Below are 27,610 nucleotides of genomic sequence, written 5' to 3' on the forward strand. Positions count from 1 at the left end.
GTTTCAATCCCTGGTATCAAAAAAAAAAAAAAAAAAACTAGCCAAAATTCAAGGATGGTTTTTTAGATTGATAGGGACCATGAATGCTTACTTCAGTAGGTAGAAAATGCCCCTAACAGAGATAAAACTTTCAGAAAAACCAGAAACCTGGTCTGCTGCCAAGAACTGAGAATCAGAAGGGAGGTTTAGAAGCACTAGAAGCTACAGGACAATGAATCAAGGCCTTCAAAATTCTGAGAATTCTATAGCCAGGCAAACTCAAGTGTCAGAGTAGATTTAAGATATATTAAGATACACAGGTCTCAAATGTATAGCTTTGAATCCTTTTTTGAGAAAATTACTAGAAGAATGTGATCCAACTAACCGAAGGAATAAAACAAAAAAGAAAACTGGAATATCAGGAAAGAGAAGATAGCACATAGGAGAGGAGTTAGAGAAGTTGTAAGAATTTAGAACAAGAAGATTGAGACTCCAGAAGCATTGTTTGTAGTTGAAAAGTAGAACTGGGGGGAATCCAAGATGTCACTGACTTTCTGAACAGCGCTTGTCAGAGGTTTACAGTTGTGTAGAAAAGTTGGGGAAAATCAAAGATTAAATAAAACAAAACTGAGCCCATTTGTTTAAAAAAAAGACAACTTTTTATTCCAGACAGTTCAAAAAGGTTTTACAATAAGGCAAATATAACTATAGTCTTTTTCTTGACATACATAGCCCCGTAATTAAACTATAATTAGATAGAAATAGGAAAAGTGGGAGTCTGAAGTGATATAAACATGGTAAATCTTTACCTTCTTAATTGAAAAGTGAAAAGATAAATTCTAGACAAGCATACATATAATCCCAGTGATTTGGGAGGCTGAGGTGGGAGGATAGCAAGTTAGAGGTCAATCTTGGCAATTTAGTGAGACCCTATCGCGAAATAAAAATTGAAAAAAGGTTTGGGGTGCAGCTCAATGGTAAGACACCCCTGGGTTCAATCCCTAGTAACACACACACACACAAATCCTAAAATCGGTATATCAAGAAATAGCCAACATGCTGGGCACAGTGATACACCCTTATAATCCACACTACTCAGGAGGTTAAGGCAGAAGTATCACAAATTCAACACCAGTCTGGCAACTTAGTGAGACTTGGTCTCTAAAGAAAACAAGGATTAAGGATGTAGCTCAATGGTAGAGCACTGGCCTCGTATGCATAAGGCCCTGAATTCAGGCTCAAGTATAGCAAAACAAAGGGAAAAGGAAGAAATATATGCATATTTAGAAATATAAAGGTAAATATAGAAGAAACATGTCTTTAAAATGGGGAAATGAGACTCAGGGTTAGAGTAGGGTAGGGTAATAGATTCCTTGTTTTCAATCTAATCTTTGTAGTATTTTTTAAAATTATATGTATATTTTTAAAGTTATTATTTAAAAATATAATCATTATTTTGGTTAAAAGAGTATTTTCCAGAAGCCTAGAGACTCCAACTTCTAGTCCTACCTCAGTTATCGTTCTGCTTAGCCTTGGACCTATCTAATTAAGTACCTTCTGGTAGGTATTTGGAGTATGTATTTGGAATGAAAATTTTCTAAAAATTCAAGAGTCTGCTGGCCATGGTGGTTCATGTCTGTAATCCCAGTGACTTTCATCTAGGCTGAGGTGGAAGATCACTTAAGTCCATATGTTTAAGACCAACTTGGGCAACATATTGAGATCCTGTCTCAAAGTTATGGATGATATGTAAGCAAAAGTAGTTGCCACCTGCCTTCATGGTAATGTTTCCTAATTTCTCTCTAAAAAAAATATGAGTTCCTGTTGTATTAATTACCTACCACTGTGTAACAAAGTTAGTGACTTAAAATAACAAACAAAATTTGTTGTCTTACTTTTTTTATGAGCCAGTGATTTAGGAGCTGCTGTCCTGGGTTGTATGACTCAGTCTCATGCTGTTGCAATCACAACTAGGCCTACAGTCATCTGAAGTCATACTAGGGCTGAGTGATCCACTACCAAGACAGCTCACTCACTCACACACCTGTTGACAGGAGGCCTTGTGGGTCCTTACTGGCTGTGGGCCTTTCTGTAGGTCTGCTGATACATCCTCTTGGCATGGAGCTGGCTCCCCAGAGGGAGTGCTCTGAGGGAGAAGAGGAAGGCATAATACTTTTTATGACCTTGTCTCAATAGATGCCACACTGTCACTTCTGCTTTATTCTATTCATCATAACAAGTCACTAAGACAGCCTGCGTGTGGTGGCGAATACTTGTAATCCCAGTGAGTTGGGAGGTTGAGACAGGAGGATTGAAAGTTCAAGGCCTTCCTCAGAAATTTAGTGTGGCCCCAAGTAACTTAGCAAGAACTCGTCTCAAAATAAAAAATAATAAAAAGGACTGGGGATGTAGCTTAGTGGTTAAGCGCCCCCCACCTTCAATCCCTTGTATTTAAAAAAAAAAAAAAAAAAGATACTAGTCTGGGAAGAGGAATTAGGCTTAAAGTAGAAGCAAACAAACAAACAAAAAAATGTGTACATATTTTAAAACCAGCACACCAATCCGTGCTGGATTGTAGGAGAGTAGATTGGGAGACTATCCTTACATGATTTATGAATGCCTAAATCTAGCTCATCACTTTTTGTTATGATATTACTCTTTATGACTCCAAAATAAACTGATATTGCCCTACCTTCCTACATCACTTCTATTCTGATATTTAAAACTCCTTGAGTACCAGTGACATTTCTTGTCTTTTTTTTGTGTGTGTATTTCTGCTTAACCTATTTATAATAGTGCTTGAAATATTCTTTCATTCTGTATATGTGAATACACTTACATGTAAGTCTCCTAATCTACTTATATATGCACATATACATATGTATATATCTATATCCATCTATCTATCTATCTATATATATATATATATATATATATATACATATCGTGTTTTTAGACACTGTGCTGTATACCAGTAATACAGTCATGAGCAATACATAGTCACAATCCTTGTGTAAATTCTTGGGCTTAGTCTACTGGGGAAGGGGAAGACACTAAAGGTTTAATCACATTTGTGAACATATAATTACAAATTGAACTACATTTGCTGATGGAGAGAAATATAATCTTATAGGTGCATATAAAATAGGAACAGGGTTAGTATAGCCAAAATAGGTGAAAATAGAAAGTTCATCAGAAATTGAATTTTGCCAAATGGGTAAAAGAAAAAGAACAAGGTTCCAAGGAAGTTACAATATTGGTAAGAGTGATGTTAAAATACGTCGCTAGTATGTGCTCATATTTGTTGATTTGAACCAAAACTGACCTTTTTTCTTTGCCTTATCTTCCCTTCTTCTTGATATCAGAGGTGATATATTTTGGTATGGACAGACTAGTCTAACCAGAGTAGTTATAACTGAGTGGGAGAAGGAACTATCTCTGCCCACTTCACCTTGTTTACTGTCTACTGCAAACAAAGAAGTCATGTTTTAAAAAAATATTCACACATTACCCATATGATTTTTTTCTAATAAATTTGAAGACATCCTTTCTGTGACATTTGATAATTCACATAAATTTGCACCTTATTTGTAAAGTGTAGAATATATATATATATATATATATATATATATATATATATGTGTGTGTGTGTGTGTGTGTGTGTACATATATGAATTCATTTGTTTATTTGGCAATGCTGGGGATTAGACTTAGGATTATTACATATGCCAGGCAAGTGCTGTACCACTGAACTATACCCCCAGCCCAGAAATAACAATTTAAAAGAACATTATTGAAGGTTTACTATGTGATGGATGTTGGGTTAGCAACTTTAGGTACATTTTCTTATTTAATACTCATGGCAGCCTTTTAGATAGGTCCAGTTATGCTCATTTTACAAAGATAACCAAAGACTAAGCAATTTTTCCAAAATCATAGAAATCTGACAGTTTAGCGGACCTCAAAGTCTCAGCCACTTCAGCATTCTTATCTGTGCTCCATCTCTCTACTCCACTACCTTCTGGTCTCATTTGTTTCTAGAAGTAGCTGAGCTCTTTTTCACCTCAGGACCTTGCTCTTGCTCTTCCTCTGTTCAGAAGGTTCTACAGTTTGGTTAATTCTCATCTCAGACGTCTGTTCTAAATTAATTATCCCCATCTGATTCTATTACATCACCGTGTTTCATTTCCATCATAGCACTTAACACTCTAAAACTATTAATTTCCCTACTAGATCACAAGCAGATCTATCAGTACCTCATTCATTCGCTGAAACTTTCTACTTGTTCTGTAACTGCAGGTGTTATACCAAAAAGCCATCTGTGTTACACCGATAGGCTATCAGACCAATTTTGAGGTATTACTCCTTGTTCCACTCCCTTCTCAGTTTATTACAACTGAGCTTTCTGTGGTTCCAAGGTCTTTCAGTAACCCGCGCCCTGCTTTATTTACCCTTCCTGGTCGGCAGGGAGCGGTATAGTTGGAGGCCTCGTTTCGTGTGCAGGAGCACTCTAGGCGAGACGAGACACCGAGGCGAGAGACGTCAGTAGCAAGGCGGGGCTAAGCGGAAGGGGCGGGACATTCGTAAATCCGCCCCTCCAGGCCGGCTTTCCCCCCTCGCCCCGCCCCTTCCCCCGCCCGGGCGGCCATGGCCATTCCCAGCATCCCCTATGAGCGACGGCTTCTCATCATGGCGGACCCTAGAGATAAGGCGCTTCAGGATTACCGCAAGAAGCTGCTGGAGCACAAGGAGATCGACGGCCGTCTTAAGGAGTGTGAGTGCACATTTCTTTCCACGTAACCTCGTCTTTGTACTCACTTATGCCTCTGACAAAGCGGAGGCCTTTGGCCAAGCCTGGCAACCGAGCCCTGGAGATGAGAAGGCCCCGTCCAGGGACAAGGCGCTTTGTCATCCGGCCCAGAGCTTGGGAAATAGCACCCCTTCAGGTGGGGAAATGGCCCAGTCCAGTCCGAATGACATCGAGAACATCCACGGTTTTGAGATGGGAGTGGGAAAGGATTAGACAAGTGGGGAAGAAGTAGGCCAGGGATGTTTCCCAGGTTTGGGTGCAAGGAGGCAGTGTTGATTCGGGAACCGGGAGAGGGGGAAGGCAGCTTGGCTTGTTGGTGGAGGAGAAAAGGGGTCCAGTGGTCGTAATAACCCTTCTCGTGTTTCATATTTTACTGTATCAAGCATCCAAGCTTTACACCCTGAGCACTTGACGTTTTTCCATAATGCACCATAGAAAAAAGCCTGAGTGATTTAATTAAATGAAGGAAGACCACAACCGTATGTTTCTGTGGAAAACTACATTTGTTAACTTTATTTAGGGTAGAAAACCAGGAGTAGTCCAGGTAGGTAGGTGAAGCAATGAGAAAGAGCCTAATTTACTGATTAAATCATTTAGATTTGTAGTTGCAAATCCTGAAGTGTAAGGATGTCTGTCTGTAAGAATGTAACTTAAATTTGCTTAATCAAGTGAGTATTACAGATCAAGAAACAAAAGATATGTTGCTTTTTTTGATAACGTTTATTTTTACACTTGTTACCTATTCATTACCAACGACAAAATTTCTTTTTGGCTTGATATAGTGATGGATATGAAACTTACATAAAGTGAAATAGATTTAAGTAATGCATTAAGATTATTGTTCAATTTAAAACATTTAAATTATGTTGTTTCAGTAAGGGAACAATTAAAAGAACTTACCAAGCAGTATGAAAAGTCTGAAAATGATCTGAAGGCCCTACAAAGTGTTGGGCAGGTAGGTAGTGGAGTCTGGGATGTAGAGGGTGATGGTATTTTTTAGTGGTTGGCAACAAGTAATGCTTTCTTTCCTTTCTTAGATTGTGGGTGAAGTGCTTAAGCAATTAACTGAAGAAAAATGTAAGTGGATTAACTTATTAACAATTTTTGAAATACTTATTACTTTAGTGACAGTAATGCAAGGAGATGCTATTCTTGCATGGATTATGTTTTAACTATTATCTTCTTGGAGGACAGAAATAAAACTAAACTTTCCATTGATGTGGATATACTACACACACGTATTTTTACTATTTTTTCAATTTATTCTTTTGTTTTCCTCTTCTAGTCATTGTTAAAGCTACAAATGGACCAAGATATGTTGTGGGTTGTCGTCGACAGGTAATGCCTGATGTTAAGATTGATAAAAGTGCTTTCATATATCTTATATTTACATATTGAGGCAAGCAGATTAGGCAATATGCTCAAAGTCTAAGGTTGATTTCTTCTTACAGAGAAAGTTATTAGCAAAGCATGAATTCAAATTGTGGGTTTTGTCCCCTAGTGTTCTATATATTCTGCCATATCACATTGCTTTAATCAAATTTGCATACTTAAAAATGAAGGAATTTTATAACTGGAAAGTAGATCTTTTATTTTAATGTCTTTTTTGAAGAGGACTTAAAAAGTATTAGACACTATGAGTTATCTATTTAAACATTCAAAAATCTTTCATATTTTCTATATTAGGGGCTAAGTTAATTTTGTTAGAGGTAATTTACATTAGAAAAGGCAAATAGAAACAACTCTAAATTCATGTTAAAGTCATCAAAACCTGCCAACAGATAGCTTAGAATCATTCAGTAGCATCTAAAATTAAGTTATGTTTTATTCTCCTCTTAAGGAAGTGTTCTAAAGTAGAGCATCCTTATATATTCATTGGAAGAACTTTCTTTGAGAATGTGTTACAACAGGTTCAGGTTTTAAAAACGTTGATAACAACATGCCTATAGAAGAGAATTTAACCCAGGGAATAAATCTCATATGAGGATTTTACCTAGCATATAAGTCAGTAACATTTTTCTAAGTCAAATATTAGATTCCTAATCTGACAAGTGATTTTCCTTTCCCTCAGGGCCCTCTGGATGCCAAAAGTTGGCATTTTTAAGATATTTCATGTTTGCATGAGGGTAAGGGAATATTTGGAAAGTGGAATATATCAAGAACTGTTAGTGTATATATTCCCTATGGATGTAAATAAACATTGAGATAGTTCCATATTGAGTAAAAAAAAAAGTTTTCAAGTACCTCACTTATAGGCAATATTTTTGGTTTAGTCCACCTATCCACACCCTCTCCTGTTCCTAGTATTGGGAATTATGTCCAGGTCATTGTGCACACTAGGTAAGTGCTTTACCACTAAGCTACATCCCTAGCCATTTTTATTTTGAGCTACAGAGTATCATTAAGTTGTACAGACTGGCCTGGAACTTGCTATTCTCCTCCTTTATCGTCCTGACTAGCTGGGATTATAGGTGTGTGCCATGGTTTGTTGGCTAGCTTAATCCATTGTATTAAACCTAATATTTTGTCTATCATCACTTCATTTTAATTAACACTTGGTCCTAAATTTGTAGCTCTTCATAAAATCCCATGGAATGTGGTCAGTAACTTAAAATGTATTGACGAACAGTTTTTAAAACTATCAAATAGCAACTTCATTTTTGAAAAGTAACATCCTGAATCTATTGGATAGAGTTTATCCAATTCTAAACAAGTAAATTACCATGCTTAGATATACCAATAAATTGTTTAGTATGATTCACCTTAATATATAATGTGCCTGGATTAGGGTCTAGCATATAGCAAAGGCATGAATGATAATGTCTGGGTTTGGGCTTGTTTTGCTTGTTATGAGTTTTATTGTTGTTGGTTGGTGTTTGGGTTTTTTTTTTTTTTCTTTTTCATTCTTTAGTATGGTAATAAAAATTTCAAAGAGGAAACAAAATCCATAAATGCATTTTCCCCAGTTGTCTGTGAATTAAGTAATAAATTTTTTCCCCAAAGTTATACTTCTCAAAATAAATTTAAATGGCACCTTTAAAATGCACTTTTTCCTTCCCAGAATATTCACCACAGGATTTTTCTATAAATGTTTTAGTACTAGTTCACAAAGTCACTTCGCTTCAGGGCCTGAACCAAAATAATAAATAAAATTATATTAAGTAGTGTTTGAAAGTAAAATTCTAGGGCTGGGGTTGTGGCTCAGTGGTAGAGCGCTGGCCTAGTGCGGGCAGGGCCCTGGGTTCGATCCTCAGCACCACATAAAAATAAATAAATAAAATAAAGGTGTTGTGTTCAACTACAACTAAAAAATAAATATTAAAAAAAAAAGTAAAATTCTAAAGTCCACTCCCTTTTCAAAAATGAAGGGGGCTACAGTTGTAGCTCAGTAGTAGAGCATTTGCCTCACACATATGAGGCAGTGGGTTCAATCCTCAGCACCACATAAAAATAATGGTATTTTTTTAAAAGGACGCTATTGCTACTTCAAACTTTGTCAGGGATTTGATGCTGAAATTGCATTCTTCTAATAAGCAGATGGAAATAATTTTAAATTACTACTTCTGTTGGCATGGAGTTTATTATAGATATTTGTGTTTTCTTTGAAGGGTAAAAGTGAGTATTTGGGTAAAAGTGAATGTTAAGTTCTTGTTAGAGTGTTATTCTCCATTTTAAATGTTTATAATACCTTTGCTTTATAAAACCAGCTTGACAAAAGTAAGCTGAAGCCAGGAACAAGAGTTGCTTTGGATATGACTACATTAACTATCATGAGGTGGGTTTTGTATTCTGTTTAGTTTTCTTTTATTTTCACCAAGGGAAGGTCTTATCCAAAATATATGCTTCTTGAAATCAATAAATGTTTTGACACTTTTTACCTGTTACTAATTTCTAATTAATTAAGCATCCTTATAATATCACCTACAAACAAGTTATTTGTACTCCATAAGCTGAGAAAATACATCTTTTAAAAGAAAAACAAATGCCTTTTTATTCTAGATATTTGCCAAGAGAGGTGGATCCACTTGTTTACAACATGTCTCATGAGGACCCTGGGAATGTTTCTTATTCTGAGATTGGAGGTCTGTCAGAACAGATTCGGGAATTAAGAGAGGTTAGTATGTCATGCTTTGGTCTCTGAATTACTAATAAATAGTACAGGTTTTGGATGCCTGAAGGGAGAAGCAGAATGAAAAAATATTTTTTGTCCAAATTATTTTTTGTTCTTGAATATTATGCATTTAACACTCTTCTTGAGAGAAGAATAGCATTGAATTTCTAGGCATGAGAAGTATTGGCATTTGTTAATTTGGAGATTATTTGATGTTAGAAATCTTGCTCTTTCTGTGGTGAAGCAGATATATAATCTGGCGTTCTTTCCATCTGTGGTTTTAATTGTCAAAATAGTTATTTTGGTTGGAGCACATTTGGTTTTGGTCTTTCTTTCTCTCTCTCTCTCTCTCTCTCTTTCTTTCTTTCTTTTGTGGTTGTAGATGGACAGAATGCTTTTATTTTATTTGTTTATTTTTATATGGTTCTAAGGATCAAACCCAGTGTCTCTCACATGTGCTAGGCAAGCACTCTGCCGCTAAACTGGAGCACATTCGGATAACATGTATTTTATAGTTTTTGCTAGCTTCTCACTCTTACAGTGGAATAAGTTACCTGTGCCTTAACTAGTTTCTTTTGTTAAAGCTGTTTGATGCTATTTAGGAAAAATACTGACTATAGGAATGGTTTAAATCTTTGAAGCTTTTAGGTGAAGGATCAAATAAGGATTGCCTTGCATCACAGCACAGATGGCTTCTTGACAATTATCTGTAAAGCAAATTACAATGTCCTATTGATTTTATCTGAATGTAAAATGAAAATATTTAGGAATGCATGGAAATGATTGAAAAGTCTTACCTCCACTAATTTAAGCCCTAAGCCAGTAGTTCTTAGATTTCAGCACAGTAAATTTTCTGATACAGTTGTTAAAAGGCTGGGAATGTAGCTCAGTGTTAGAGTGCTTGCCAACCATGTTACAAGTTACATATTACATATTGGGTTTAATCCCTAATGCCTCCAAAACAATTTAAAAATGAAGATTTTTAGGTCCTAAGAATTAGCATTTAAACAAACATTCTAGGTGATTGTGAAACCAAAGTTTTCTTTTTTCGTACTTGAGAAAGTTTGGCTTAAGTGTAAATTGAAAGCCAGTTCTCACCGTCTATTTAGTGAAAGGGCAGCCAAAGGAAGAACAATGGTTTCATGGAACAGAAAACCTGCTTTCTACAGTGATTTTGCTGCATCACTTCTTTAGCATGGGAGCAGAAGAAATCACGTCCATGTTCTTTTCATCTGCAGGCACTTTAAAATTTTGGTTTTTTTATAATTTTCACTTGTCCTAGTCACATCTTGTAGACATAGCTATTCAATAGGTGTTTATCTCACAAGTTACTGATGATACTGTGAATAATATAAGTTGAGTAGTCAAATCCTTAATTTTTCTATCCTCCATTTTCTTTTTTCCTGTGAATTGCTTTGATAGGATATTGAAAGTTGAACCCATTGTTCTTTTAAGGCTGCTATGGTAAAATGCCAATAGATGAAATTTTATACACAATTTTCTCTTTCTGGAAATTATAATTTATCAAATTCCTTCCCTGTTTCAGGATAATTTTGTGTTATATTCCCACAAGCAAACTAGTATAAAACATTTTTTTCACTGATTTTTTTTTTTTTGTACCAGGGATTGACCTCGGGTGCTTAACCACTGAGCCACATCCGCAGCCCTTTTAATGTTTTATTTTGAGACAGGATCTCACCAAGTTGCATAGGGGCCTTGCTAAGTTGCCAAGACTGGCTTTGAACTTGCGATTCTCCTGCCTCAGCCTCCTCAGTCACTAGGATTACAGGCATTTGCTATCTACCCTGGCTTCACTGATTTTTTTGTTGTTGATTTTGGGGTATAATTTACATTTGATAAATGCACAGATTTTAAGTGTACATTTGAGTATGTTTTGACATTGTATGCCTGTGTATAATCAAGAATGTAGTTTGTTAAAATAGCCATCATGTATTATATTTCAGAAAAACTTCTATCATAAATGGTTTTACCTAGTGCAGAAATCTAGATGTCTTATGGATTATGTGTATGTCCCACTCTGTTGATATTAGACTTTGGAAATGTCTTTAATATGCAAGTTACTATTTGAAAACATGCTAAAATGTCTACTAACTTTTTAAGAAACATGCGACTTCTTTTCTAGGTAATAGAGTTACCTCTTACAAATCCAGAATTATTCCAGCGTGTAGGAATAATACCTCCAAAAGGCTGTTTGTTATATGGACCACCAGGTTAGTATTGAATTATTTCTACCTCACCATAAATGAATGAATTAAAGAATAAAAAATAAGGTGGGGATTTAATATGGAAAATTCCAGCCTCTACTACATTCATGAGAGTGGGATAGGAGAGGTGTGTCTATTGCTCTCTGGGACATGCTTAGTTCATTGTACCTCATAATGTATGTATTATAGCGTACCATTTGATTCTAATGAAATATTCCTCAAAGTGTAGTTTACAGATCCAGGTGTCTCTGAGATGCTTTCTTGGGATCTGCAAGATCAAAACTACTTTCATGGCTGAGAATATAGCTATTCAGTGGTAGAGCGCTTGCCTAGTATACATGAAGCCCTGAGTTCCCTACCTAGAATTGGGGTGGCTGGAAAGACTACTTTCATGATAATAACGTGTTATATGTCTCCTTTACCATGTTAATGTCTGTGTTGATGGTATGAAGGCAATGTGGGTAAAATTGCTTGGCTCTATAAATCAATTGTTAGTGGCTTGAAACTGTACTTGTAGTCATTGTTCTCTTAATCGCCACATACTTGCAGTATAACAAAAAATTCCAGTTTTTCTTTAAAATGTTGGTAGAGCAGTAAAAAAAATAATTTTATTAAATTCTCAATATTTTGCATTATGTGTGATAAAATGGAGAGTATATATACGTACAAAGTATTTCTTCTGCATATTGAAAAGGATATTTGTATTTAGGAAAAGCACTTGGTCAGTTGAGTTGTCAGATGAATGAATTGTTTTTCTTGGAATTCAATTTTTACTTAAAAAAGGATAATTTATAATCTGTGGTCATTCAGACTGGTTATTTCTTACTGGTTGCTCATTACTGCTAATTCAGACCAGTACACATTTTTTTCTGAAGTGAACAAAGTAAGCTTATCATGTTAAATAAGCTGAAGGACTGGGGGCTTATCATGTTAAATACAGCTGAAGGACTGGCCTTGCATGCATGAAGACCTGGATTTGATTCCCAGCACTGCAAAAAAAAGATAAGTAACAAAAAGAAAACAGACGATACCATCTGCTATTAGCCATAAAATTTGAGCCTTCAAGTAAATTAGAACTTTTAAAAACTAATGTCTGGTGTTGCAAGTTTGGCAGCTTTCTAATATGTTAATTCTTAAAGACTTTCTTGAAAAGATGGGCAGTGATATTAATTAATTAATAAGTCTGTTTTTTAGATATTATATAATGAAAAATATCAACATTTGGAAGATTTGCAAAATTTACTAAACCAATAGTTTTCAAAAAACCAAACCTTGATGTTAAAAATATGCGTAGATAAAAGATTAATTAGTATTCAGGATAAACCATTGCATTTTAATATGTATTTATCATGGTCCATGTTATAAGCAGGATTTGATATATTTTTAAAGAAGGGCTGTTATCAATTCTATTTTCAAATTCTAAATTTTTAGAATGATGACTGACTAACAATTATTGACAAGGATGTGGGGGAAGTGGAACTCTTATACACTGATAGTGAGAATGTAAATTGGTGCAGCCCTTATGGAAAACAGTGCAGACAGTGATACCATGTAATCCACCAATTTCACTTCTGCATATATATCCAAAGGAAATGAAATTCATAGGTTGGAGATACAGCTGCACTCCCATGTTCATTGCAACACTATATACAATAGCTAAGATATGAAAACTTAAATGCACATCAACTGATGAAAAAATGAAAAAAAATCTACACATACACAAAGGAATATAATTCAGTCCTAAAAAGAAGTAAATTTGATCATTCATAAGAATGTGGATGAATCTAGAGAAGTAAAAGAAGCCAGAAGAACAGCCAAGAAAGATAAATACTACACGATCTCACTTACATGTGGAATTTTGAAAAATTGAGATCATAGAAGTCGAGAGTAGAATGGTTGTCCCGCTAGGGATGATTTGGCAGGGAGAAAGGTGCAGATGTGCATAGGAGAGATTTAGGTAAAGGGTACAGAGTTCAGTTAAATAGGAGAAATAAATGCTAGTGATTTATAACATGAATGACCATAGTTAATGTATTCCTTTTTTTTTTTTTGCACTGTTGGGTATCAAACCCAGGGTCTTGCACATGGCAGGCAAGTATTCTACCACTGAGCTACACCCCTTCCCCCCACAGCCAGATGTACATTTTTTTTCTTTAAAAACGTTTTAGACATTAAAGTAGACTTTAAATGTTCTCACTGTAAATAATGATAAGTATATGAAGTGATGGATATGTTAATTAGTCTGATTTAGTCATTCTAGTTTATAATCTGTATCACATTTTAAATATATTCAATTATTATTTGTCAATTGAAATTAAATTACAAATTGAGCACAGTGGTACACACCTGTAATTCCAGTGGCTAAGGATGCTGACGCAGGAGGATCATGAGTTCAAAGCCAACTTCAGCAACTTAGTGAGGCCTTGTTAATAGATAAAATATAAAAAGGCTGGAGATGTGATTCGGTGGGAAAGTGCCTCTAGGTTCAATTCTTGGTACCTAAATAAATAAACAAATATATAAAATAAAATTACAAGGGCTATTTTTAGTAAAATTTATTATTGAGTATAAGTGCTTAAGAATTTTAAATGAAAATTTTATTTAGGATTTAGCTTTGATTTTGGAAAATTTACTAGCCAAAGGATAATATCCTTAAAAGGCTTTTGAAAATTTGTTTTACTTTACATCTGATTAGAACTTCATTTGTCATTCCTAGGCACAGGAAAAACACTCTTGGCACGAGCTGTTGCTAGCCAACTGGACTGCAATTTCTTAAAGGTGAAAAAAAAAAATTCTTCAGTAGTTGTTGAAATTAAGTTTTATTCAAATTGCCTTATATTTAACTTAATATTTTTTCTTTAATTAGGTTGTATCTAGTTCTATTGTAGACAAGTACATTGGTGAAAGTGCTCGTTTGATTAGAGAAATGTTTAATTATGCCAGGGACCATCAGCCATGCATCATTTTTATGGATGAAATAGATGCTATTGGTAAGAATAAATCTTTTAAATTTTATTTAAAATTTTTTTAACTGTTATGAGGAAATTTTCTAAAAATTTAAAAGAACTTTTCCCTTCTCTTAACTTGTAATTGTAACTTGTATGAAGTAGATAACAGTGAACTGGATATTATTTTTTAAAGATTAGAAAGTTTAACCAATTTTAGTAAATAACCTTTGACATTGACAAAATGGAAAATATCATACCAAAATCATTTTTAATTTTGTTAGTATAATTCTTATCATTTAATTTTTATGTTAATATTTTAACCCTAGACACTATTACTATTTTATTTTCTTAAACAATGGTTAGAGAAAATGAGTAATGCATATAAATTTCTAAATCTGTTATTTTAGGTGGTCGTCGGTTTTCTGAAGGTACTTCAGCTGATAGAGAGATTCAGAGAACCTTAATGGAGGTAATATTTGGTACAGAAGGTTCATAAAGAAATGAGTAATTATCAAATGAACAACTGAACATTCCATATTTGAAGGTCTTAATATGTATTACAGTTTAAATGAAGAATTAGAAGTAAGCTGGGCATGGTGGTGCACTCCTGAAATCCTAGTGACTCAGGAGGCTGAGGCAAGGAAAGTTGCAAGTTGGAGGTCTCACAAAACACAAAACAGTGGTGAGACTATAGCTCAGTGGTAGAGCACATGGGTTCAGTCCCCAGTGCTGGGGGAATGGGGGAAGGAAAGAAAAAGAAAAGTGAAATTTGAAAATATGGCCAGAAATGAAAACATTTGTGTGTCAAAGTAAGAAAATGACTATTACTGAGGGGGATGGAGGGATAGGGAAAGGTTGATCAATGGATACTAAGCTGCAGTTAGGAACAAGAAGTTTTGTTGTGCTATTGCATGGTAGGATGACTGTAAATAACAGTTATATACTGTATATTTCAAAAAGATGGGAGAAAAGAATTCTGAATATTTTATCCTTAAGGAAATAAATGTTTAAGAATATAGGCAAAAATAAGGTGATTACAACATTCCATTTGATATGCATTTGTATTGTTGTATTTTTTGAGCACATCAACCATTCAGATGTTTATATTGTATATTGAGCATCTTATATTATGAATGTGATCTTGTGCTAGCTTTTTAAGGACATTTTATGACTCGCAAACATATTAAAACTTGGCAATAAGTATGTTATAATAACATCTGAGATGACTCAAAATTGTTCTTTCCTCTCTTGCTCTCTTGCTGAGATTGAGAAGCAACTGAAATGGTTTTGATAATTGAGGTAGATGATGGAACGGAGTTGTACACATAAAGCCTTTCCCCACATTTCTCTTTTTCTGGTCAAGATTCTGTGGATGTGGTGGCATCATCCCAAATACATTTTTCCACTTCTGCAGATCAGGTAGAAACCAGGTAGTCTAGGCAATGCAATGTCAGATTTTTCTCATTGGGGGAATTTGAAATCACTTTTTATAAATTAATTCTGAAGTACTCAGAAGATATAAAATATTTTTGAATTGACTTATAATGTCTCTTAGAAACTTTAAACTTAACTGTTTTAAAGCAACACAGCTGGGTGTAGTGGCACACACCTGTAATCCCAGCAGCTCTGGAGGCTGAGGCAAGAGGATCTCAAGTTCAAATCCAGCCTCAGCAATTTAGCAAGGCCCTAAGCAACTTAGCAAGGCACTGTCTCAAAGGAAAAAATAAAAAAGAGTTGGGGAAGTGACTCAGTAGTTAAGCACACTTGGGTTCAATTCCCTAGTACCAAAAAAAAAGCGCAAAACAAAACAACAGAAATGTTAATTTTATTCATGGAACTGATAATGTCCTCAGCTAACATATATTGTCAGTCTACCTATATTTAGTGTTTGTTAAATGTAGTAAGGTTTTCAACATTTATTGAAGAAAATTTTATGAATCAAAGGAAATGTTTTTGGTATTTGTCAATATTTCTATGTATGGTTCAATTATTTGAGAAGATACTTTATGGCTTATCAGATTTATAGGGAAAGTCTGTATTCACATATCCTAATGTAAATGTTATGTCTGATATATTGGGCATTTATATGTTAGATTTTATAAAAGTAGAATTTCATCAAATGACCATTCTCAACATCACATTTCTATCTGTAAGCAACATATTTGAAGGTATTAGGCATTAAAATGTATGTGCTAATTTGTAACAGTATGTTTTATAAATATGTCTTATAATTTTTTAATGTTTTCAGTTACTGAATCAAATGGATGGATTTGATACTCTGCATAGAGTTAAAATGATCATGGCTACAAACAGACCAGATACGCTGGACCCTGCTTTGTTACGTCCAGGAAGATTGGATAGAAAAATACGTGAGTTAAAGTTCTTTGCTTGCGGGGCTTGGGGATGTGTCTCAAGCTGAGCATGCTTGCCTGGCATGCGCAGGGCGCTGGGTTCGATCCTCAGCACCACATAAAAATAAAGTAAAGATTGTATCCACCAAAAACTAAAAAAGAAATTAAATATTAAAAAATTCTCTCTCTAAAAAAAAAAGTTCTTTACTTGCTATCTGTTTTTACTTTGTCTATGTCCATTTCTCTTTTTATAACTTCCCTCACTCCAACTTAATTTTAAAAATGTACATACATATAAATAATTTATTATAATTTCTTATTTTCAGATATTGATTTACCAAATGAACAAGCAAGATTAGATATATTGAAAATCCATGCAGGACCCATTACAAAGCATGGTGAAATAGGTAAGAAAATAACCTATTTATTATGTATTTACATTTTGGTAAATGAAGCAAAAATAGTGTTGAATATTGATAGTCTACCAAATTTACCTTCTCTTTTCTTTTTTTGGTAACAAGGATTGAGCCAAGGGGCACTTAATTGAGCTATATCCCCAATCCTTTTTAAAATTTTTTTATTTTAGAGACAGGGTCTTACTAAGTTGCTTAGGGCTTCTCTAAGTTGCTGAGGCTGGCTTTGAACTTACGATCCTCCTGTCTCAGCCTCCTGAGCCACTGGGATTACAGGTGTGAGCCAATTAGAAACACATAAAAAGTAGGGATAAGAGTTTAATAAACTTCTAATCACCAGGTACTTACCACCCAACTTCAATGTTTATTTAATTTTTTTTTTAAAGATTATACAGCCAGAGCACTTTCAAAAAAGTTACCTGTATAATTATGTAGTTGTCAGTATGGTATATATGTAGATTGATTTGAGGGTTGGAGGTTTATTCTGCCTTTTATATTTAGTTTTAGTTTTGAATATGTATATTTAGCAGCAAAAAAAATATATGAAGAATATTCAGGTAATTTTTATTGATGAACCACTTTATTTTCAATAATGATTAATTCTTGGCCAGTCTTCTTTCATCTGTAACCTCTTCCTCCTTTTGGTTTTTAAAAATGCAAATTCTAGGCATTATATCATTTTATCTATGAATATTTCAGAATTAAGATAACTTTTTATAGTCTGTTGAGAAGAATGTGTAGAAGGACAAGGATAAAAGCAGGAGACTCAGGAAATTATTTCAATAATCCAGGTAAGAGATGGTAGTCACAGGTGGTTACAAAGCCTTTTTTCCTTCCAACTATATTGAGTTATAATTGACAAAATCTTTAAAAAAATGATGAGACTCTGGGTTCCTTTTGAAAGTAAATGTGACAGGCTTGTTAATTGGATGTGTGGTGGGAGCTAAATAAGAGGACCAAGAAAGACTTAAGGTTTTAACCCAAGCAGCTGGAAAGATGGACATGCCAGCAACTAAACTTGAAAAGACTCGGCTAGGTATGTAGCTCAGTGATAGAGAACCTTGCCTATCATGTTCAAAGTCCTAGGACTTATCTCTAGCATTTTAAAAGAAAAGAAAATAAAATTTAAAAGACTTGGATTTAAAGGGGAGAATAAGAAATTTTATTCTGGTTGTATTAAATTTGAGATGCCAATTAGATTTTCAAATAAAGATATTGAGTACTAATTCTTTATGCATCTGTAATTCATTGAAGCAGTCTGTGCTGAAGATATAAGTGTGGATAATAGCATAAAAACATAGTTTGTAAAGTCTTGCAATTTGATGAAATTTCCAAGAGATTGAATGTGGATAGAGAATAGAAGAGAATGAAAGACTGAACTTGGATAATTCTGAGATTAAGAAGTTGAGATGAAGAAATATCAAAGGAGTTTGAAGGTATATTCACAGAGATAGGAGTAAAACCAGGAGCTGATGGTGTTCTGGAAGATAAATGAAGAAAGGTTTTAAGGATGGACTGATCCCCTATCAAATCCTAGTAGCTTTTGGTAAAAAGAATTCTGAGAGTATACCTTTAGATGTAACTATGTGAAAGTGTGGAGTGAAAGCTTACTTAAAATGCCTTTCAGAGAGATTGGGAGAAGATGCATTAAATTTAGATATTTAAGGAGTTCTGTTCTACAGAGGGGAATTGTACTAACTAGGAAGGGAAAAGGAGACAAGAATTTGGCGGAGTTTTTTTTTTTTTTTTTAATGGTAGTAGGATGAACTGAGAGAGAGAAACCAATAATGCATTTTACTTGAATTGGAGTTGGCCCTATGAGCATACTTTTCATTTATGAAAGTGGAGAAGAGGCAGAATATATGGATGCTGATGATGACAGCTTCTCAGGATGGGACCTCATGGAAGTTTTCTTCTGAATGCTTCTATATTCTCAGTGAAATAGAATGCAAGCAGAGTGAAGATGGGAAAATACTATTAGAGATTTGAGGACAGAGCAGATAAAAATTACATCTATTTAAATAAGGGACGAGTCTAGGGTAGAAGGTAGCAAACCTGTGACTTAGGAGCCAAATTCTTTCTGCCTTCTGTTTTTGTAAGTAAAGTTTTCTTGTAGTAACAACCATGCCATTCATTTATGTTATTTATGAATGTTTTTCCACAAAACCAGGGTTGAATGACCATAAGGCCTGCAAAGCATAAAGTTGTCACGAGCAAGTATTTACTATCTGGCCTTGTACATCCTTTAGGCTAGGGGAATCTAATATATTGCCAGGAAGCTTTAAAAAATAAATAAATAAATAAATAAAACCAAACCTTTAAAAGATAATGGTCTTCAGTAATTACAAATAATTGATTATTCTTGTTATTTCCTTGCTCCTGTGAGAGTGTTGAGGTGGAAAGAATGGTCTAAATAAAAGATGTCAAATAATAGGTTTCTTCCACAAATAATGAACTCTTGGTAGGTGCAAGATAATGGGCTACCATTGGAAATTCCTGCTTTGAGGAAACTTATGATGAACTTGAACCTGTTGGACACTAATTAATGAATATCTAGATGATTGCCTACCTTATATTGCCTCATTAAAAAAGTATCTTGTTAAAGTTATTCAAATCACAGTGCCAATGCTTTTTTATTTCTCTTCCTATTTATCAAATCCATGCCTGCCACCCCAAACCTATAGCTCTTTAATTCATGTCTTTCAGGTGGGTTAGAGAGCCCACTTAACTATTATTGTTTTCCCAGGTCTAATACTACTTGAAGCTTAACCAGAAATGTCATAAAATTATGTCTGATGTCTGGTTTTGATATATTTTACATTTGGTTTATGTGATTACATTATTAAAATTGGTTTTGAATAGTACAGATTTACTCAAATTAAGGTATTAATGAGTCATAGCATCACAGATCTGAAGTTCATTGTGCATAGTTGTTTCACTGCATAAAAATGGTTAAGATGCTTTCAGATCTTGATGATATTTTTCTTGATTTTAAAGTTTCAGAGATATATCTATTCTTGGTGCTAGTTAACAAAATTTTTATTTTTCAGTTGTTAATATTGTGGAATGTTTATGTATGTCAGTCCACCCTTTTGTCATGTATATATAAAAACAACAAATAAAAAATATTGTGGAATGTTTATGGTAATTCATAGCTGCTCAGATTCAAAGTAAGCTCTTCATTTTAATTTTACATGTAGTCATAAAGCAAAAAAGGTCTTTCCCCACCTTTTTTTTTTTTTAAATACTAATTTCCAGTGTTTTTTCGTAAATAGATTATGAAGCAATTGTGAAGCTATCAGATGGCTTTAATGGAGCAGACCTGAGAAATGTTTGCACTGAAGCAGGTAAGAGTGTAGAGCATACTTTTGCTATTGCTTTTAATATTTTAAATTTGTTAAAACTGTTTTGAGTTTCAAAAACCATAGGCTGGACCTTGCAAGGATTGAGTGTATGCTGTTCTTTTGGAAATTGATTTCCAGTTATCAAGAGAGAACAGGACGAGTGAGATGGAAAGAGAGAAAGCTAACATATAAGGATGCACCATTGAGGCAGCTTCTGTAGACAAGGAATATTGGAATTTGAGGAGACTTTAAAAGAACATACAGAGATTAACTGACAGAAAGATGGGAGATTAGAACATTTATTACTAGCACTTCTCCCCCACTGAATGAAATTTTCCCTTGGAGGTGTTAACTCCTTTGTACTTCTGAAGCCTACAAATGGAGTGTAGGAAGGCAGGCACGTATAGAACATGAGCCACTTGAAGTAAGTCTTGCTGCAGCCCGGCTGGCTGGGCAAACTAACTGGGGGGAAGGGGGGGTGACGAGCAACTTGTGTAGATTGATACAGCAGGAGTAGGAGCCGTTTATTGTAGGACAGGAGCGGTATTTATACATTCCACACAGCTTATCTTAATTAGCATAAACTAGATACATCAGTCAACCAATAAGGAATCTCCACACTTAATGACTCGCTGGCGTTACTTCACAAACCACTCCCTCTGGCAAAATGCCAGGCGCCATCCAGACTTGTTTACAGACCCTAACATTTCTCTGGCAAAATGCCAGGCTCCATCCGGACTTGTTTACAGACTCTAACAAAGTCTGAGACTACAGAATTGTCTATTACACCTGAAGCTAGGATTAGGATGGGCCAGCACCAAAGGTATGTGTTGCAAAATGGATAACATCTATTTTCTGATACTAGTCTATAAGCAGTAATCTTTGAAAGATTGACTTATGAATTCTGTAATGATGCAACTTGTATAAACAGCATTTTTAAAATATAATTATTGCCCTGGATCATGTGATACATTTTTATTTCTGATACCAAGTAACTTTAAAACCCTACCTAGGGCTGGGGTTGTAGTTCAGTGGTGAAGCACTTGCTTCATATGAATGAGGCACTGGGTTTAATCCTCAGCACTACATAACAATAAATAAATAAAATAAAGGTATTGTGTCCATCTAAAACAAAAACCCCACCTAGAGTCATTTAGTCTTTGTTTTCCATATAGAATCTTAAAGTCCAAAACCAAATTTCTACAGTAGTTTTTATAGTTAACTAACTACATGGGTTGTAGGTGAGCTACTTCTTAAGTATTATAGTATGCGATTTCCTCTTGCCTTTCATATCATGTTTAATGCTATATTAACATTTCTGTAGGAATGTGTTTATGGGTATATTGTGTCTCAGTGCCTGGATCAAAGATCGGTAGGTCTACAGTCTGTCATTATAAATCATAGTAAATCATGCTCATAAAGACTTGTCAATAAAAATATCAAGAGACAAACTATCATATGATTTGAACTACTTAGAGTAATTTATGACATTCTTTTTCTAAAATCCATACCAGATCAAATTGCTCTCAGAAGATAGTGTTGATGAAATTGTAATCAAAACAAAAGCAATGCTGTGATCTTAAAGGTTGATGCTATCAAATTTTGATAGGTACTTTTTTTTCACAAATTCTTTACATCTGTATATATTTATTACAAATGCAATTTTCTGAATATTTTTGACCGATGAATGCAGAATCCAAGTCAGTGACTATAGTAGTAGACATTATTTTTCTTAAAATACATTTTCATGGTCAATTTTGTGCTACATTGTTGAAGACTGGTCAATTTCCAAGAAGTGTTACTGAGACCTTCCTTTAGAACTTAGAAAAGTCTGTAGTTGCAAAGTGGGCTGATACCATTTCTGGGTCTTCTAGTGCAGCTTCAGTGTTTCTGGGCCATCAGGGAGTTTTAGAACATTTCCAAAAACTTCTAAAGAAGGCTGGCTTATAAGGTAATGGTGATGCCCTAGCTTCCTGGCTATCATAGAGCATCCTGTGTAGGGACTGGCTGTGGAAAAGCCTTCTTCAGCCTTTCCAGGTACTTGTCAGTGATTTTAATTCTGGTGAATCCTGCATATCTGAAAGTTTTACTGTATCACTCACTGTCATTCCATGATGTTTGTGAATCTCTCAGTTGAATTAGAATATATTTAGTGAGAGGATATCCTCCTTGAGGCTTGGAGGCTCCTCAAAGCTATTAATGAATGAATCCTTGTGGAGACATGTAAATTTTTCTGAAGGCTCAATATATCATAGGATACCTTCCTAGTCATTCAGGTAGGCCCTGGCACAGGAAGGGACATAGAATATTTCAGGAGCTTGTGCTATGAAAATGCAGTAGACAGTAGAACTGGATCTTCAAGGCAGCTGTGGGTATGTATATCTAATGGGAAAACCTCATAGTCATCTTCTGTAACTGGACACCTGTGTTTCAGAGATCTTGGTCCATAGATGGCCAACACTATTGTTCTGGCCTGAGGTGAAGCAGAGCATCATAGTTGAAAGGTGTGGAGGAGAAAAGCATCTCAGGACATGACATTGAGGAAACAGAGCTTACAAAAAAATTTTTAACTAATATATATATATAAACATAAACATTATACATATTAACGGGGTACTATGTGATGTTTTAATACATATTCATTGCATAATGTTTAGATCAGGTTCTCTCAAACACTTTTCATTTGATTATGATGAAAGCATTTAAAATTCTTTTAGCTTTTGAAACACACAGTATCTAATTGTTACTTATAATCACTTATTGTATAATACCACAACAAAACTTCTTATTCCTAACTGTAACATAGTACTCATTAATCAACCTTTCCCCATCCCTTCCTGCCCACTATTCTCCCTAGCCTCTGGTAACCACCATTCTATTCTCAACTTTTATGAGATGAATTTTTTTATATTCCACATATGAGATCATGCGATACTTGTGTTTCTGTGCCTGGTTTGTTTCACCTAACCTTTTGATATCTAGTTCAATCTGTATTGCCTCAAATGATAGGATTTTATTCTTTTTATGGCTGAATACTGTTCCATTATGTGTGTGTGTGTGTGTGTGTGTGTGTGTGTGTGTGTGAGCATATTTTCTTTGATGGACACTTAAGTTGTTTCCATTTCTTGATAACTAAATAGTGCATCAATAAATATGGGTGTGCAAATGTCTCTTTGATATACTGATTTTATTTCCCTTGGATATATAATCAGTAGTGGGATTGCTGGGTCATATGGTGGTAGTTCTATTTTTAATTTTTGAGGAAACTCCATACTGATTTCTATAAATAGTTTCACCAGTTTACATTCCCATCAGTAATGTACAAGAGTTCCTTCTCATCCTTGCCAGCACTCATTATCTTTAATATTTTTGATAATAGCCATTCTTACTGGGATGAGATAATATCTAATTGTGGTTTTGTTTTGCATATTTAAAAAATTTCTTATATTATTTCTGACAAAGAATTATAACTTCTGTATGGATTAAAATTTTAGCATTTGTTTTTGTGTGACTGGAGATTGAAACCTGTGGTACTCTACCACTGGGGCTATAGTTCTTTTTAATTTTTGAGACAGGTCCTTGCTAAGTTGCTGAGACTGTCCTTGAACTTGAGATCCTGCCCCAGCCTCCTGAGAATTTGGTATTACAGGAGTATGCCACCTCATCCAGAAAAATTTTGATTTTTCTGGGGAACATATTTACATCTGGAGATATAAGAATTCTTGTTTGGTTTTCTTATTAGACTTTAAGCCTTTTTTGTTACATATTTCCTTAAGTTAATATATACTTGCTTCAATTATAGTTTTCTTTTCCATTCAAGTCCTAACATTAACATGTTTTATTTATGTCTTTTGCAGATTCACTCATTCTCTAAATAGTGATTTGAAAACAGTCATACACATAAGATTTATACAAATAGCTTACCTAATTTAGTTGTAGCTTTCTAAGCAAGTTTTGAAACTTGTCTATTAAAAAAACAAAACAGTCATTTCCTTTCACCTGATTTTAGGACAACATAAAATGAGCATTTCAAAGACTCTTCATATTGAAATCCAGAAAGAAATGATAGGGAGTAACCCTTGAAATCTTCTATTCTAACCTTCTTATATTCTTGACAATTCAATTCAAGCAGATCCTCAATGGAAACACGTTAGTATGATTCATGTAATTCGTAAATAATGACACCATATCAGCTATAGTTCATCATGAAAGTATGATTGTCTCAAAATCCAGGACCCATAACTATAACATAACTACTGTTAGAAAAGAAACAAAAAAGTTTACTCCTTTGTCAAGTAGTATTTGACGATGGGTTAATGGTTCTGATTTTTTGTTAAAGCCTATTGTTTGCTTCTTATAATTTCCCATTCTCTAAGCCTTTGATTATTTGCAATGAATGGCTATGAAAATTACTGGAGGTGTTTTGTTTTATTCATAAATGTACTTCTTTCTTCCAAAGAATCACTGCCTATAGTATTAAGAAACTAATGCTGAGAATGTATTTGCTGTTGATAGTTTTGGGGTTTTTTGCTTTTGTTTTTACTAAGAGCTAACATTGGATATAGAGACCATGTGAGCCAGATTTTAAATATTCATGTAATTATCTCATCTTTTTAAACTTAATATATTTTTTAGTTGTACGTAGACAGAATACCTTTATTTTATGTGGTACTGAGGATTGAACTCAGTGCCTCATGCATGCTAGGCGAGCAAAGGCTATAAGCGCAGCCCCAACTGTCTCATCTTTTTTATTTGAAAACTGATGCTCACCATAGCTGTGGAATTCAGTTGAGCAAGAATAGTTTTTAACAAATTAGAACTACTGACTCAGAAGCAGTAAATCTAGTTTCCTTCATATTTATTCCATAGATTTACATTATTTAGTTTTCTTATAATGAATATGTAGTTCACATATGATATATAGCAATCATGTTGTTTATTCTTCACAGGTATGTTTGCAATTCGTGCTGATCATGATTTTGTAGTTCAAGAAGACTTCATGAAAGCAGTCAGAAAAGTGGCTGATTCTAAGAAGCTAGAATCTAAATTGGACTACAAACCTGTGTAATTTTATTGTAAGGTTTTGGATGGCTGCATGACAGACATTGACTTAATGTAAAAATAAAGTTAAGGAAAATAATGTACGTATTGGCAATGATCTCATTAAATGTGAATGAATAAAATATGTATGAGTAACATAAAAATTAGTATGTAATTCAGTAATTCAACTTTTTAAATTGACACAGAAGAAATTTGTATGTTTGTTAATGTTGCATTTATTGCAGCAAAAGTTACAAAAGAAGAGTGTTGAAGCTTTTCGTATTTGCCATGTGAGCATTTTGTAAAACACTGAAAAATAGTTTGAGATAGTAGTGCAAGAGAGCATTTCTTAAGACTTATTTTATATCATTTGTTTTCCTCATTCTAACAAAGTTTAATAAAATCTGTTTGATTTAGTTCCACCTATATTCTTGTCATTTCTAAGAGTATATTTACTGTGTTCCTTTGGGTCCTTCAGACGTAAACTTTATTTTAGTGTTTTGGTGGGTATTTGAGATTGAACCCAGGGGCACTCTATCACTGAGCTAGTGTGAACCTAGCTCTTTTTATTTTTTCATTTGAGACAGGGTCTTGCTAAGTTGCCCAGGCTGGCATTGCACTTGCAATCCTCCTGCCTCAGCCTCCCAAGTCACTAGGATTATAGGTGTGCAGCATCATGCCCAGCAGTAAACTTTATTTTGATAATTCAGATGATGTTGCAATTCGTAGTGTTTTTTTTTTTTTTCCTTTTTCTTTTCTTTTTTTGTTACTAGGGGTTGAATTTGAGGGTGCTTAATCACTGAGCCACATCTAGCCCTTTTTATTTTTTTAAAATGAGATAATCTCACTAAGTTGCTTAGAACCTTGCTTAGTTTCTGAGATTGGCTTTGAACTTGCAATCCTCCTGCCTCAGCCTCTTTTGCCACTGGGATTACAGCCATGCACTACCACACTCAGCAATGTTGGTTTTAAAATTTTATTTTAAAGTTGTATTCACATTATAAGTGTCATCTTTGATATATACCATCTTTTTATATATACCATGAATGGGCATGTCTATATATATATATGCTTCCTTCAAGAAAGTATTTACTCTCTACCTATTGTGATTAGGCTATTTGATAGTTAATTTTAAAATTACATAAACATTCATAATTTTTAAGATTATGATTTAAAGTAATATTTAATAATTAATAAATGTGACTTGTTTGTCTCTGTGAGATAATAGTTCATTTTTGAGAATGTTACAGTTTACATCCTCTTCCCAGAGAAATTCACACAATTTTACATGTACTATAATTTTAGGAGATTTATTATTTCCTAAGCTCACCCTTGGACTCTGTAAGTATCCATGAATGCAAGGCTAAGAGTGTCTAATGTAGGGAATGTTGATGTCAGAAATGCTCAAAAGTTCTGTTACCTATGTACAATTTTTTTTCTCGTATCTGGCAATAAAATTTTAACATTAAACAAGAAAATCATCTTTGGGGATTAATTTAGATTATAATTAAAATTGCTGTTTTAAAAAAGACAACTTCAGTTTTACAAACACTAAAGAAGTGATGATAAATGGCCTGGTTAATTATAAACGCATTCTTCAAATTAAATACAGTACTGGGAGGGTATTATGTGCCTTTTATAATATTTAAAGGTGGAGAACAGTTTATATGGTGATTGGGAACATGAGACACTCAGGCTGGCCATGTAACACTCAAATTGCTCAACAGTTCCGTCTATGGGCAGTGCATTGCATACATATGACTATAAAAAGTAATAAAATGCAAGGGTTGGTCTAAGTCAATTTTCTTGTAATCCCTTCACTTTTATCTATTGTGGTTGGCATTTTGTTAATTTTGCCTATTTACTTTTATGCTGGTGGTAGTTTTATTTAAAACAACCAGGTAGGTGTATAAATCTTTGCTTTTCTACCTTGGGATCCATCAATCTGTTTAAAACAAAAAGGATGGTAGTATCTCCCTAGGCCTAGAGAAAGTGTATACCTAACCCTTATTAACAATGTGATATTAACTTTAGCGGAAACTCCTTTTTAAAAGATTCTTGAAGTCAAGTAGTTTAATATTATCAAGGGAGAAACCTTACTGTATTATGTGTAATCTATTGAGGGTGAATTTATCTGTTTCGTTTTCAATGACTTTCTATTTGTCATTTTTGGGATTTTTGTAGGTAAACAGTTATATTCCCTAGCATTCTTGGAAGTCCACAATTCTAATTACTTGTTTAAAGGTGACAGGTGTTTCTTTTTCTGGCAGCATAACATGAATTTGAACTCTTAAAGTTTGGGTTATAACTTCACCACGAAATGCAGAATTCTGAGAGGAGCAACTAGTTCTCCTTTTGGGTGCCAGTTTCTCATGTGTAGGATATGTTG

General features: G+C 34.3%; 1 protein-coding gene and 1 long non-coding RNA gene across 2 annotated transcripts; both read left to right on the forward strand.

The window, feature by feature from the left end:
* The first annotated feature begins 4,596 nt into the window (after window positions 1-4,596).
* On the forward strand, window positions 4,597-25,647 carry Psmc6 (proteasome 26S subunit, ATPase 6). Its single transcript, XM_015480890.1, has 14 exons — window positions 4,597-4,753; window positions 5,665-5,744; window positions 5,827-5,866; window positions 6,075-6,127; window positions 8,497-8,564; window positions 8,789-8,903; window positions 11,044-11,131; window positions 13,842-13,903; window positions 13,992-14,115; window positions 14,481-14,542; window positions 16,322-16,442; window positions 16,751-16,831; window positions 20,113-20,184; window positions 25,131-25,647. The coding sequence occupies exons 1-14, from the start codon at window positions 4,627-4,629 to the stop codon at window positions 25,247-25,249; spliced, it is 1,212 nt and encodes a 403-aa protein (XP_015336376.1). The 5' UTR covers window positions 4,597-4,626; the 3' UTR covers window positions 25,250-25,647.
* LOC125613389 lies at window positions 4,760-5,214 on the forward strand. Its single transcript, XR_007343964.1, has 2 exons — window positions 4,760-5,039; window positions 5,173-5,214. It is a non-coding gene; the product is annotated as an uncharacterized LOC125613389 (long non-coding RNA).
* Window positions 25,648-27,610: the final 1,963 nt, after the last annotated feature.

This window comes from Marmota marmota, unplaced genomic scaffold, assembly GCF_001458135.2.
Source record: "Marmota marmota marmota unplaced genomic scaffold, marMar, whole genome shotgun sequence".
Classification (NCBI taxonomy): Eukaryota; Metazoa; Chordata; class Mammalia; order Rodentia; family Sciuridae; genus Marmota; species Marmota marmota.